Source organism: Phodopus roborovskii, unplaced genomic scaffold (genome assembly GCF_943737965.1).
Source record: "Phodopus roborovskii unplaced genomic scaffold, PHOROB, whole genome shotgun sequence".
In the NCBI taxonomy this organism is placed as follows: domain Eukaryota; kingdom Metazoa; phylum Chordata; class Mammalia; order Rodentia; family Cricetidae; genus Phodopus; species Phodopus roborovskii.
Window position 1 is genome coordinate 30024172 of NW_026126434.1, and position 13489 is coordinate 30037660.

General features: G+C 49.0%; 1 protein-coding gene across 1 annotated transcript; it reads right to left on the reverse strand.

Moving 5' to 3' along the window:
* Positions 1-701: 701 nt before the first annotated feature.
* On the reverse strand, positions 702-2155 carry Lta (lymphotoxin alpha). Its single transcript, XM_051186564.1, has 3 exons — positions 2053-2155; positions 1871-1970; positions 702-1654 (listed from the first exon to the last, which is right to left on the reverse strand). The coding sequence occupies exons 1-3, from the start codon at positions 2146-2148 to the stop codon at positions 1242-1244; spliced, it is 609 nt and encodes a 202-aa protein (XP_051042521.1). The 5' UTR covers positions 2149-2155; the 3' UTR covers positions 702-1241.
* Between the last annotated feature and the right edge of the window lie 11334 nt (positions 2156-13489).

Here is a 13489-nt window from a genome sequence, read left to right on the forward strand (position 1 = left end):
CTTCTGACAAGCTGGATACATGAGGGGGAGAAATGCTGTTGGAAAGGGAACCCCTCTGCGTTCATGGGAGGAAGCGGCTGAGGGCTGAGCGGCTTGGGAGTAGGGAGTATGCATGGGCTTTGGGAGGGCTAGTGGAGTAGCAGGGACAAGTATGGGACAGCCCCAGAGGGAATGAACTCAGCCCTGGGAATTCACAGGCCCCACGAGGCAAGCCTTCTTCTTTCACTCTGACCATGTGCCCTGGCTGCTCCTTTCAGTCTCAGCTTCCATGATGTGTGGTCCCATCTCCTCAGACATCCATGTTCCACACCCCTCCTGCTTCCAGGGTTCCTTCCAAGCCTTATGGCTCCACATCACATCGTCCAATGATTCCCTTCCTCCACCCTCCCAGACCTGAATGCTCTCCCACCCTCTGGTGTGGTCCTCCAACCTCTCCACACCCCTGGATCAATCTCCTTGGTTTATCATTTGGTTCTCCACCAGCTGGTAGGCTGCTGACTCCCACCATGTATCCGGGAGGTATTGATTTCTTTACACCTTCTTGTTCTGCCCACAGCCCATGATCCACCTGAGGTTTCTGTCCCTATTCCATTCCTTAGAGAGACTTGGAAGAGTTCCCCCTCCCCTTCCCCAGTCCTGAACAGACAGACGTGAGCAGACAGAATTTCAGAGAAAAGAGGTTTATTGGGCATCATTGATGGGGCAGGTGGCCCCTTGTGGATGTCTAGCTAAGCAGTGTGCTTAGAGCCTTGTGCTTCCTTCTGAACCCCTTGGCCACTCACACTTGCTCTTCTCACTCTTATTGAGTACTGACCTAATGTTACCTCATTCTTGGTGTCTGGGACCTAGTTGTCATCTGGTGCCTATTTCTTTCCTCCTTCTGTTCTCCATAAATAAATAACTTAACCTCTCCCTTCATAAATAGTCTCCCTTCCCCTGTCCCCAGGCACCTCCCCACATTCGTCCCTCTATCAAATCCAGGTCTCTGCTCCACCCAGACCCACAGAGACCCTGCTCTGTGCAGGAACTTCTAGGCAGGCTGGAATCCTCAGCTGAGCATCTGGGGTGGCCCCGGGAGAGATGTGGTTCCCTTGGAGTACCTCAGACTCCTTCTGTGAAAGCTCCAGGTGATTTTCCTAGGGAAGGCTTGAGACTGTGGGGATGGGCAAAGGAGAGGTGGTGTGACCTTTAAAATGGTCAGAATGGAGGCTTGGAAACCAACTCCTGGGTTCTTCTAGATTCTACAGAGCAAAAGCTCCAAAGAATACGCTGCTGGGGCTGAAATGTAGATGGGAGATACCATCTGTGTGGGTGGACAGTTGGTCTCCCTTACTGAGCAGGAACACAGCCCCCTGGTACATTGAGCGCACCCATGGTCCTTGTAGCCCCGGATACACGGACTTCTGTGCACTGAGGAGAGGCACATGGAAGGGATACTGGGAGGAAAACAGCTGGACCTCGTGGGCCAGGTAGACGGGAGTAGGAGTGGCCTTGGGGGAGCATCTTTCCCCAGAGAAAACCACCTGGGAGTAGACAAAGTAGAGGCCACTGGTGGGGACCAGGAGGGAGTTGTTGTGCAAAGAGAAGCCATGGCGGAGGAAGGCATGATCTGTGTTCTCTCTCCAGAGCAGTGAGTTCTGTTTGTTGGGGTATCCTAGAAAAAGTCATAAGATATTGGGGGTCAAGCTCAGAGGTCTTCATCCCTGAGGAATCAGGTACTAGACAGCTGGGATGGTTGGTGAGGGGATGAGAAGGGGGTGCCTGTCTTTAGGGGTAAGAGAAGTTGGTGTGGGGAGATGGGGTGATCACTTGAGCCCCTGGGCAAGGAGGAGAAGAGCCAGGGACTGGACCTGTGGAGGCAGAAGTTTACCAACAAGGTGAGCAGCAGGCTTCAGGATGCCATGGGTCCAATGCTTCTGAGGGGCCCGATGAGCTGTCCTGGCAGGGGAGAAGTGAGCACCCGAGAGTCCCTAGAGAGGGCAGAGTTAAGAGGGGTCTAAGGTTCCGGGTTCACTAGGCCACCCCAGCACCCCCATTTTCCTGCTGCCTCACCTGGGCCTTTAGAGGTAGGACCAGAAGCAGCCCCAGAAGGAAGACAGGGGGGGCGCCAAGCACCCTCAAGAGGTAGAGACGTCCAAGTGGTGTCATGGAGAGGACCTGCAGAGAGAGAGAGAGAGAGAGAGAGAGAGAGAGAGAGTGAGTGTGTATGTAGGGGAGGCGGGGCACACAGCAGAAGACAGCTACCCTGAGATACGGGCCACAGACAGAGAAGGGACAAGACACAAGAAGGGAAACCCTGAAGTGAACAGGGTTAAGGAGAGAAAGAAAGAGACTGGAAAAGGGAAGAAACCACAGAGGTATCAGATGGGTGATGGGCAGAGAGAGCGACTGATAGACAACAAATTAGACACCACAAGAACAGACCAAAAGTAAAAGCCACAGGGACCAGACTCCATAAGGCTGGGGATCCTGGCAGCTGGTACAGGAAGTGCTGGGGCCCAAGTGAAGAGGCAGGATCTCCTGGATCCGAGGGATGCCTGCTACTGGTAAGCCCAAGGAGATGGGGAAGGAGAGGCTCACCTGCTGTGCGGGGTCCTGGGCTCTGGCGCTTGGGTCCCTTTATAGAGGAAGCGGCAGTGTGGCAGGCAGCGGGCGGGTTCTAGGTCGGGGCTGGGGCCTGGGGAAGCCCCCAAGGGCTCAGAAGATGCTGCTGTTTCAGTCGAAGGCAGGAAAGGCTTAGGCCGCAGGCTAGGGACTCACACAACTGAGTTCTGGGAAAGGGAGTGGGGTTGGGGGAACTGTGGGCGACAAGGACTACCAGGGAGCAGGGTCAGGCCTAGGTGTTCCAGAGAAGGGACAGGCAATTCGTGGAGAATGAGGGGGCACAACTGGGCTGCGGCTGGAAGCTGGGTTCCCTGAAGAGCAGTGGTTTGTAACACGCCTGCACCCTTGACTGCTCAGTCTTCTCTGCTCATTTCCTTCACCATCCTCCGGTCACATCTGGAGGGCTCTGTAGCCACATGTGGCAAGTGACACCTTTGCTTTTTTTGAGGTTTGAACACAGGGTCTCACATATGCTAGACAAGCCTTCCACCACTGACCTATACCCTTTCAGGTTCCCCCATTGTCTCTGGGGGTTCAAGTCACACTTATTCCAGTATATGTATTTTCTGGCCTCTTCCAGTTTCATATCAAGAAGTTCCATTACAGACCCTCCCTCTTAGTCTGGGGTATCTTGGTGTGTGACAATCTTAACATTATCTCCTTACTCAACTCTGAATGAGTCGAGACCCATTCAGCAAACCTCTATCTTCAAAAATATTTACATCATGATTCATAACAGTAACAACATTACAGTTACAAAGTAGAAACAAAAGTAATTTTATGCTCACCACAACCTGAGGAACTGTATTAAAATGCTGCAGCATCAGGAAGGTTGAGAACCACTGAGCTAGAGAGTCCATGTCTTGAAGATGATTTGGGTTGTGGGGGGTTATTAGAACCCACCACACTCATGTATAGTATGGTCTCACCCTATTCCCTGCAGATCAGATTTATACAGCCCTAAATACACCTGCCCCCAGACTTCCTTCAGAATTTTACACAGTAGGATGGTAGCCCAGGGTCTTGTCTGAAGAAACACCTGCAGAACCATTAGTTAGAAGGGCCTGGGATGTAGCTCTGGTAGCTTGCTTGCCAGGTATGTGTATCCATCCCCCACACTTCCAGAAACAACATTGATTGTTTTTTTTTTTTTCTTAAAACAAAGCCTTAAAATGTTTATTTATTTTGAGGGCTGGAGAAATGGCTTAGCAGTTCAGAGTGCTGACTGTTTTTTCCAGGGGACCAATGTTCAATTCCAAGCACCTCTGCCTGTATGTAACTCCAGTTCAGGGAGATCTGATGGCCTCTTCTGGCTTTTACAGGCACTACACTCAAGTAGTTCAGAGACATATATGCAGGCAAAAATCCCACACACAATATAACATTTAAAAATATATTTATTTATTTTATGTGTGTGCATGTGAGTGCACACAAGAGCCGCAGACCACATGTAGAGGTCAGAGTACAGCTCTTGGGAGTCGGTTTTGTCCTTCCTGGGGACAGAACACAGGTCACTAGGTAAAGGCAGCAAGCACCTTAACCCATGCAGCCATCTTGCTGTGTTTCTTTTAAAAAATTTTCCTTCTCTTCCCCCTACTCCTTCTTATCATTATCAATGCATTTGTTTTTTCAAAATGTATTCCTCTCTTGTTTTGGTTTTTGTTTTTCAAGGCAGTTTCTCTGTGTAGCCCTGGCTGTCCTGGCCTGGAACTCACTCTGCAGACCAGGCTGGCCTAGAACTCACCTCTGCCTCTCGAATGCTGGGATTAAAGGTGTGCGCCACCACCACCTGGCACAAATTTTATTCTTTAGAGAGTTATTTCATTATTACGATATATGTATATATGTACATACAGGGAGGGTCATACTACATAGCCCTAGTTGGACTGGAACTCAATATGTATATTCGGCTAGCCTTGAACTCACAGAAATTGCCTGCTTCTGTGTAGTTTATCCAGCTTTCTTATACAATTCAGAATCACCACCTAGAAGATGGTGCCACCCACAGTGGCACCCCCTCACAGACATTCCCACATCCAATCTAATCTGGCCAATTCCTCAGATGAAACTCCCTATTCAGGTGACTCTAGACTGCTAAGTGTTCAAGTAAAGCCAACAAGGACATTGTTGCTGGTCACTAGGTTTGTTTCTAGTTTTTGTCTGAGGTAAAAACATCGATTAGAAAATGCTTGTGCATAAACTAGATTTTTTTTTTTTTTTTTTTTTTTTGGTCATGTATGATGAGATCACTTCAAATATCACCATTATCCTGTTCAGCCAGAGTGTTGTAGTGGTCTGCAGCTGGCAATGGTGGTGGTCAAGTTGGTCACTGGGCACACTGCTGTTCTCAGGCCCAAATGATTGAGTGGGAACATAAGCTTCCTCATGGTGCTCTGACCTGTAGCCCTTCCTCCTCAGAACTGGGCAGGGCCCTGCAGAATGAGGCTTGTGACCCAGGACTAGACATTTTCTTAATAACCAGTTCTTACACAGAAAGGTGGAGAAAGAACAACACTTCTAGGTTGTGGAAAAAGGAGGGTTCTAGTCTCTACGACCCATGTTGGTAAAGAGAAATCCCAGTTTCGATGGCTTGCATAGGGGGAAGATGCGGGCAGGACAGAAAGCTGGACAGGCGATGAGACCTGGTGCTGTTTCTCAGATCTTATACTTATTCTGAAGTCCCCAGCTCAGGATCCACCCTTTGGGGGCATGTGCTGTGAGGCTCCCGTGGTTCTCATACAATCTCCTCAGGGTCCTTTGCACTCCACAGACACTTGTACACCTGGCACAAGCTAGCTACTGGGGAGACAGTTCCAACAGATGGTTCCCTGACTTTGAGGGTCTCAGGTTGACTGGAGTGTAGTTATGCTTCAGGACCTTGGCAGGGCAGTCCACAGGAAATCTATGGGGCATTCATTATGGAGGTAAGGAAGGTGGAGAGGGACACTGCAGGTGAGAGAACCCTTGTGGGCTGAGATGTGCATCTGAATACATCTGGAATGAGCAAGAGAAATACTTGCAGGTAAGCAGAGAATACACCCTGCAGGGTTTTAAATCAAGGAGAGAAGTTTAAATCTCACTCTGATATGATAAAGAGCCATCAGCAAATTTAAATAAGAGAGAGACCCACTTACATTGTTATAAAAGGGAGTCTGGAAGTAACATGAAGAATGGAGGGCCCTGAGGTCACCATGGAGACCAGTGAAGAGAATTTTACAATGACCCAGCTCGGGATGACAAGAGTCTGTATTTGTGTAGAGGAGAAAGTGCTTCAAGGCAAAACTTAACAGTACTGGTGACTGCCTGCTATAAAGGAGGAAGGAAACACATAAATGTTTCTTTCAGGCCTGGGGATGTGGCTCAGTTGGTAGAGCGCTGGTGATCAGAAAGCCCTGGGTTCTGTCCCTAGTACCACATAAACTGGGTGTGGTGATGCATGCCTATAATCCTAACACTCAGGAAGCTCTGAAAGTGAAGGCAGAGCCAGCAGGAGGAGCATCGGGTCAGACTTAGCTATGTGGATTACACTAGACACTTTGTAACAAAACAAACAAATACAATAACAAAAACCACCCCCTGTAACTTGTCTATACCTTGCCTCCTCGTTCTTTTGATCTTTGACAGTGCTGGCAACGTAACCCATGGCCTTGAGCATGCTAGGCAAGCACTCTTCTACTGAGCTACATTCTCTATGACCAAATTTTAATCTTGTCATGTTTGTGTCATCTTTGGTTCCTTTTCTGTGTTCCTCTTTCCCTGGGAATCTTTATGCTTCCTGTTGTTTCTGCCTCTTAAGTGGTAGCGGCTGATAGACTGGGACCATGGCCGAGCAGTATTAAAATGGAAAATGGCAATACAGTTAAGGAGAGACAGAGAGAGGAAGAAAGGGAAGGAGGGAGAGAGAGCAGAAGAGAGGAAGGGAGGGAGGGAGGAAGGGAAGGAAAGGAAATAGAGATTAGATTTGGGTCTGAGAAGAAGGAAATGGAGGGAAATGGAAAGGGGAAGGTGAGGAGCATGAGGAGATGTGAGAGGCAGAGGAGGGAAGGGCCAGAAGGGGCTAAGCTGTGTCACGGGAGTTGGCAGCATGCTGAAGGATGTGCCTTGCCATGGGCCAATTTTGGTTTCAATCTCAGTTTTGGAGGTTGTGTGAAGTTGGGTTTCTTTCTTGGGGAGGCAACAGCTGTTTGGGACTTTCCCCGGGTGGGAGAGCTGATGACTGGAAGTCTTGTGCAGTGCCCATAGCACTCTCAGAGGAGAGGCCATGGAAATCTCTGGGCTGAACTGACAGTAGCCTCCGACTTGGTGTTTCTGCTTTCAGCCTCAAACTTTATCCAAGTTTAATCTTAACCCAAATCACAATTCAAACTCAACCTCAAATCTAAGCACATTCTTAGTAGAGAACTCCCCAAATGGAATCTATCCTGTGAAACTGTTCAATCTGTCCCTGGTACTACTATCCAGTCACTAATCCATACCACCCACCAACCTTCAATAAGTATTTACTGAGTACTAGCTCTGTGTTTTTGTTCAAGGCAGGAAGCATACCGTGGCAAAAAAGTCTGAGACAAGGAACTCATTCTATTGGGGATTGTGTTCCCTCCAGGCCTAAAACAGGAGAAACCCATCAAAGAGCTGGGAATGTGGCTCAGAAGTAAAGCACTTGCCTAGCATGTGTGAGGCCCTGCATCCCAACCCAAGCATTGCCATAAAATAAAAATGAATCAGTAAAATAGTCCTAGAAGGAAAAAAGTCAGGTTGGGCTGATGGAAGAGAATCCTTTTGGACACAGTAGTCAGTAATGTCACTCTCAGAGTGGGTAGCATTGAAGGCAGGTGACAGACTAGGTAAAAAGTGTAGGGGCAGCGTTTTCCCAAACAGAGGGAGCAGCTGTGGCGGAGGTGGGGAGGGAGGTGGGGAGGAGAGAGCAAGCCAGAGCGTGATGGACAGACAGAAGGTCAGGGGCCATAGGGGTGGGGATGAGGTCAGAGAGGAAGGCAGGAGCAGATCATGAAGGGCCATGTGAGGAGAGGCCAAGTATCTCCAGTTTATTCAACCATGCATCTTTTAGAAGGTGTCAGAGTGTGTGGGATGGGGCATGGGGAGCAGAAGGAGAGATGGTGGTGAATGGGAGGCAGGTGGACCTGAGTTAAAGCCATCCTGCTCTACACAGTGGGGCTGTCTAAACTAAAAGCTCCCCCATGCCCCCTGGTCTACACTGTCTCACAGGAGACAAGAGGAGAAACAGGGACACAAGAAGGGGCAGTATCAGTTACACTGAGGAGACAGTGGTTGCAGTCGGGGAGGTGAGAGAGGTGGACAATATTGGGACAAGTTCAGGGAGAATATCGAGGCCTAGGTGACAGGCCAGGTGGATTGGGACCAGAGGAGGAGGCTACGCTGGATGGAGGTGGGGTCCTGAGGTGGCCGAGCAGGGAAAATCAAAAGTGCTGCTTTGGATGTGTGAGTTCTAAATCTACCCTCAAGAGTTAAGCCTGGTAGTGGTGGCGCACATCTTTGGTCCCAGCACTTGGGAGGCAGAGGCAGGCGGATCTCTGTGAGTTTGAGGCCAGCCTGGTCTACAGAGTGAGTTCCAGGACAGGCTCCAAAGCTATACAGAGAAACTCTCTCTCAAAAAAAACAAAACAAAACAAAGAGTTAAGTCTGATGTCATTCAGCCATAGGGGCAAGGTGGGGTTGTGGGGAGACTAAGAGCTGCAAGTATATAGGTGGCCTTGAAAGCCAGGAACCAAGGGTCAGTCAAGGTCACAAGCATTCCCACAGTAATGCCATGCATATTCTGTCAAGGTTTCTGAAAGAAACTCTGTTCACACATCCTTCTCCTTGGTTCTCACTGTGATTAAAGTCACGAGATTCAATTCTCTAGTGAACTCGGACCCCTCTATAGATCTGGTTCACAGTATTCTATTGCTGTGGAATGTCTACACCCCTCCCCCCTTTCATTGTTGAAGGCATTTTCTTCAGGCACCAGAGGCTTGATTCTCTCCTAACAACCCCTCTGCCCTCTTTGGGTAAGTCTGCTCTTTCTTTGGAGCTAGCGTTAGGGAGAAGGTGCAGGGGATAGAGGCCATGCTCCTGACTGCACTGACCATGCTAACCACGCTCTTCCTGTCTTCGAAGCTGCATCTCCATCAACATCTGTGCTTTGTGCCCCTAAAAACCTACATCTAGCTCAGTTTCTCTCCATCTTTCATCACCTGCCACCATCTTCAAAACCACACAGAGCCCTCCTATCCCAGGCTCTGGACTCAATTCTCCAACTTTCTTAACTTTGCCAGTCTCAGCCTCTTCCCTGGAAAGGCCACACCTTCCACCTCAGCTTCACTTGGAAGCAAGGCTGCCTTTCAGAGCTTAGGGGTCAAGAGAGCTCCTTGCTCCTGCAGGGGAGTTCAGTTCTCAGCACCCACAGCAGGTGGCTCATAGCTGTCTTTGGCTGCAGCCCCTAGGGCTCTGATCCTCTTTTGACCTCTGTGGGCACTCACATATATGTGCACACCTCTTTCTCACATTCTTTTTTTTTTTTTTTTAAGAGTTTGATATTTGAATTCTCCCTAGTTATAACCACACGCATTTCCCCCATTCTCTCCTCTCCACTGAATTAATTAATTCTTCTCTCTTGACTCAGCTCTCCAGCTCCTTTCTTCCTTCCTTCCTTTCTGTTTGTTTGTTTGGTTGGTTTGGTTTTTTCCAGACAAGGTTTCTCTGTGTAGCTTTGGAGTCTGTCCTGGAACTACTTCTGTAGACCAGGCTGGCCCAGAACTCACAGAGATCTGCCTGCCTCTGCCTCCCGAGCGCTGGGATTAAAGGTGTGCACCACCAATGCCCTTTACCCACTGAGCCATCTTGCCAACCCTCTTCTCTCTTGTTAGTTTTTTTTTTGGGGGGGGGTGGGGGACTTGAGACTGGGTCATGTAGCCTAGGTTGACTTTGAACTCCCAATCCTCTTGCCTCCACTTCTCAAAGGCTGGGGTTGAGCCATAAGCCACCATATCAGCTTCTTGTTGATGTGTGCTTTCACGTGTGTCTGGAGGTTGGTGAGCAGCCTCAGGGGTTTATGCTACCTTCTTCCTTGTTTGAGACAGGTTCATGCCCTTTGGCTGCACACACCAGGTTACCTGGCCCACAAAGTGTCTGGGGATTCTTCTTCCTTTCTCACCTTCTACCTCACTGCAAGAGTGCTGGCATTGAAAACCCACAGAATCCCAGCCCAAGTCCTCGTTTTTCTGTGGGCAGTGATTACCCACTGTACCATTCCCATCCATCTACCCATCCCATCCATCCCTCCCTCCATCCTTCCATCCCTCCCTCCATCCTTCCATCCCTCCCTCCATCCTTCCATCCCTCCCTCCATTCATCCATCCCTCCATTACAATCACCCTTCAATCCATTCTTCCATCCACTCATCCATCCCTCCATCCACCCCAGTCATCCTTCCATCCAACCATTTCCATCTATCCATCCATCCATCCATCTCCAGATCAGCCATCCCCCAGCTTTTCTTGCTGGTTTTGTTACCACAATCGACAGGTCTAACAATTTTACTCTGTTTTGAATCTCTTACTCATCTGATGTTTTACCAAAAGACCCTTGAGATTTCAATCTGAGAAAATGAAAAGGGGTTTCCTGGGTTTCCCTCCTGTGCTACCAAACATGGAGGGTGGCATCCCAAGGGGCTGCTGATGGGCTCTGCTGGCTGTCAGTTGGTGATGCTGTCCTTTATTTACCTCACTGAGCTTGAGCCCACTGACGATACCTCCCCTTTTCCTGTTACTAACACTTCCTCTGTGCTTCCTTCTTGGAAGTACTTTTTATTTCCCAAGGTTGATCCTTCAATCTGTACCCTTTGATACCCCTTCCTCCCCACCCACTTCCTTACATTTCCAGTGTTGCCCTCATTTTACATAGCTTTCCTTTGTTTAACAAACATATTCAGTGTTATTTCTTGAAGATAAATGTAAAAATTCTCTCCCTGGAATCTTTCTCCCCCTCCCTTGCCCTCTCTGTGTGATGTTTCAGAATACTAGACCCTTTGACTAACAGGACCAGTAAGATTTTCCCCATCATCAAGATTTGTGGGTAGAGATGATTCCTGTCTTGTCTTCGCCAGTCTTTGCACCCACCACCCCTCACATCACCTCCCACTCATTACTCAACGTGAAAAGCAACTCTCTTTTCTAATAAAATGAAATTGTCTCTTTCAAAACCTGTAACTGTCTAGTTTGTGAACCTATAAGATCCTTTTGATTCTCACCTAATGGATCTCTTATGTGGGTGCTGAGGATCAAACTCAGGTTTCTTGTTTGCAAGGCAAGCACTTATGGGCAGAACCATCTCCCCTCCCCACCTGAATGCCACCACACGTATTGGACTTAAGTGGAAGGATAGGAGTTAATCTTCATTTCACTACCCCTTTGAGCTGCATGGCTATGCTGTAAAGGGAGGGTCCACACCTACGTTATGAAGAGATGACGACAATAAAGGGTTGAAGGGTATGACCACTTTTCTTATACAGGGCCATAGCTCTGCTGTTGCAAAGACATGTCAACAAGAGACAAGCACATAAAAAATAATTTTACAATGGGAGTCTTTAGACATGAAAACTCAAAGCCCTAACTGGGTGTCTGTTTTTTAGGTTTAGATTTGACAACACACAGGGAACAGCTATATAAAGATCTGATTGGTCAGAGGTTGTCACCTAATAGATACAGAGGCAGGGAACTCAGCTAGGCATTGTCAGGACCTTTCTAAGCGACACTTCTTCCTCCTAAGACCTTGGCAGAGGGGTTTATGACCTACCGTCAGACATGGTTTGAAGAATTCAATTGTGGGCAGTTTTTACATGGAAAATTGGAGGGGCAGAGAACTTTGCTGAGTTTTATGGTTGGTCTTAGCTTTGGTGACCCAAATAGGCAAGAGTCCTAGTGTGAGAGGAGGAAGGGTTGAGATTGGAGGGTGGGAGGGTGCAGAGATCTGCCTGAGTCCCTTCAGTAAAAGCACTCAGCCGGCCACTGTGCCCTATCCTGAGAGATTTGGAGACCCCAGCAGGATTACTGTGACTGGAAAGGGCTGAGCTAACCCAGGGGAGATTCTGCCTGGCCCTGCAGCACCCTCTCACTCTCAAACTTCATAGCTGCTCCAGGTCACCATCATAGTACAAATCAGTTTCCTGACCCCAGCCTTCTTTGCACACACTTCCTCTGACCTGAGCTTCTTCAAGATGCTCAGCTCACACCTGCTCACACCAGCTCACACCGTTTTCTGGCTTCTCAGCCTCAGCCCAAGCTCTTTGGTCCACCCCACCACAACACATGCAGACATTTCCACTGTTCCTGCCCTCTGGGAGCTTTCTGCCTGTGTCTCATAGGCCCTACTGTGAAGACCTTCAGTCACTGGGATATGGGTATGTCCCCAGAAGCAGGGTTTGAATTCTTTACTCAATTGAATTGTACCAAACAGAAGCCCAGACCCCTGTCCTAATTTAACTGAAACAGACCTCCACCTCAATCCCCAGGCTGACATTCAATCTCTAGTTTCTTTCCTAACCTCTTTTCTCAAATTGAGCTGCAAAGTACCCTACCCCAGAGATCCAATTCCTGGGCTCAGCCTGATGAAAGGGACACATTCCCACAGCAACCACTGTTATTGGCAGGCACTGAGTCAACTTTTGGGGATCCCTGAGGCCCCTCTCCACCCCCACCATGGTGGACAGGATGCCTGCTGCCTGGTACCAGGGGGTCAGAGGAAGCCGGGGCCTCTGGGACTCATATTTTTATCAGCCTAGGAAATGAGAGATGCAGAAGCGGAAACCATGTGGTCAGAGAAAGTGAACAGCCTTCATCTCAGGGGAACCCCCACCAGGGCTGGGGGCCAGACACCAGGGAGGGGGACTAGAGAGGGAGGCCTGGGGTGGGGGGACGCAGGCATCAGTGTATTTTGGTTTCATGTCATTTGTGCAGAGGAGGAAACCAAGTGCTGTCAGTCCACAGACCAACACTGCTGCTCCTCTCAACCCCAGCTCAAGGTCCACTTCCGAAATCCCGGCCTGTGAGAAGAACCGGATGCAAGGGCTACTCACAGTTCCAAGACTTCTCCGAATCACAGCAGCTTTCTCTTATCCCACTGCTCAACATCTGCCCGGCTTTGGAGCGAGGGGACTTTCTGGCCTCTTCCTAACCTCCCTGATATCTCCCTGAGTCCCAGGTCTCAGGCCCACCAAATGTCCCAGCAGCTTTTTTCCTGTGCAATGCTAGGACCTCTTAAGTAGGCTGGGGTTGTAGTCCTTACAATTTCTTTTCAGATCACACACAACCACACAGACTGCACGCATGCACAACACTTTTTCTGTCTTGCCTCTACAAAAAAAAAAAAAAAAAAAAAAAAAAAAACCAAAAAACCAAAAAACAACAAACAACAACAAAAAGACTTGAGTTCCCACTTGTGTCTTAGGTATTGGTAGTGGGGTCTGCCTACAATTTCTCCATTTCCAGAGAAAGAACTGCTGAATTTGGATGGATTTCCCCTATTCCATCTTCCACGTCTCAGGCCCTTTCTCTCTGACCCCCTAGGACCTCAACTGTGGGTTCTTAGGAAGATGTTTATGTGGAAGGGTCAAGCCTGGGTTGCCCAGAGCTGAAGCCCCGGTTTAGTCAGGGTGGGGGAGTGGAACAGTAGATGGCCAGGATTGGAGCTCCAGAGAGATGAGACTGAGAAGGCAGAGGAGCTGCCCAGGAGCCGGGATAGGCTCAGGTGTGGAGCTCTAGTTGCCCAAGAACAGACAATCCGGTTACATAATCTGGCTATTTCCAGCCTCCTTCCTGCTTCTAATTTTAGCAAGCGAAATTCCCTCCCCCACAGGCTCTTCCTCCAT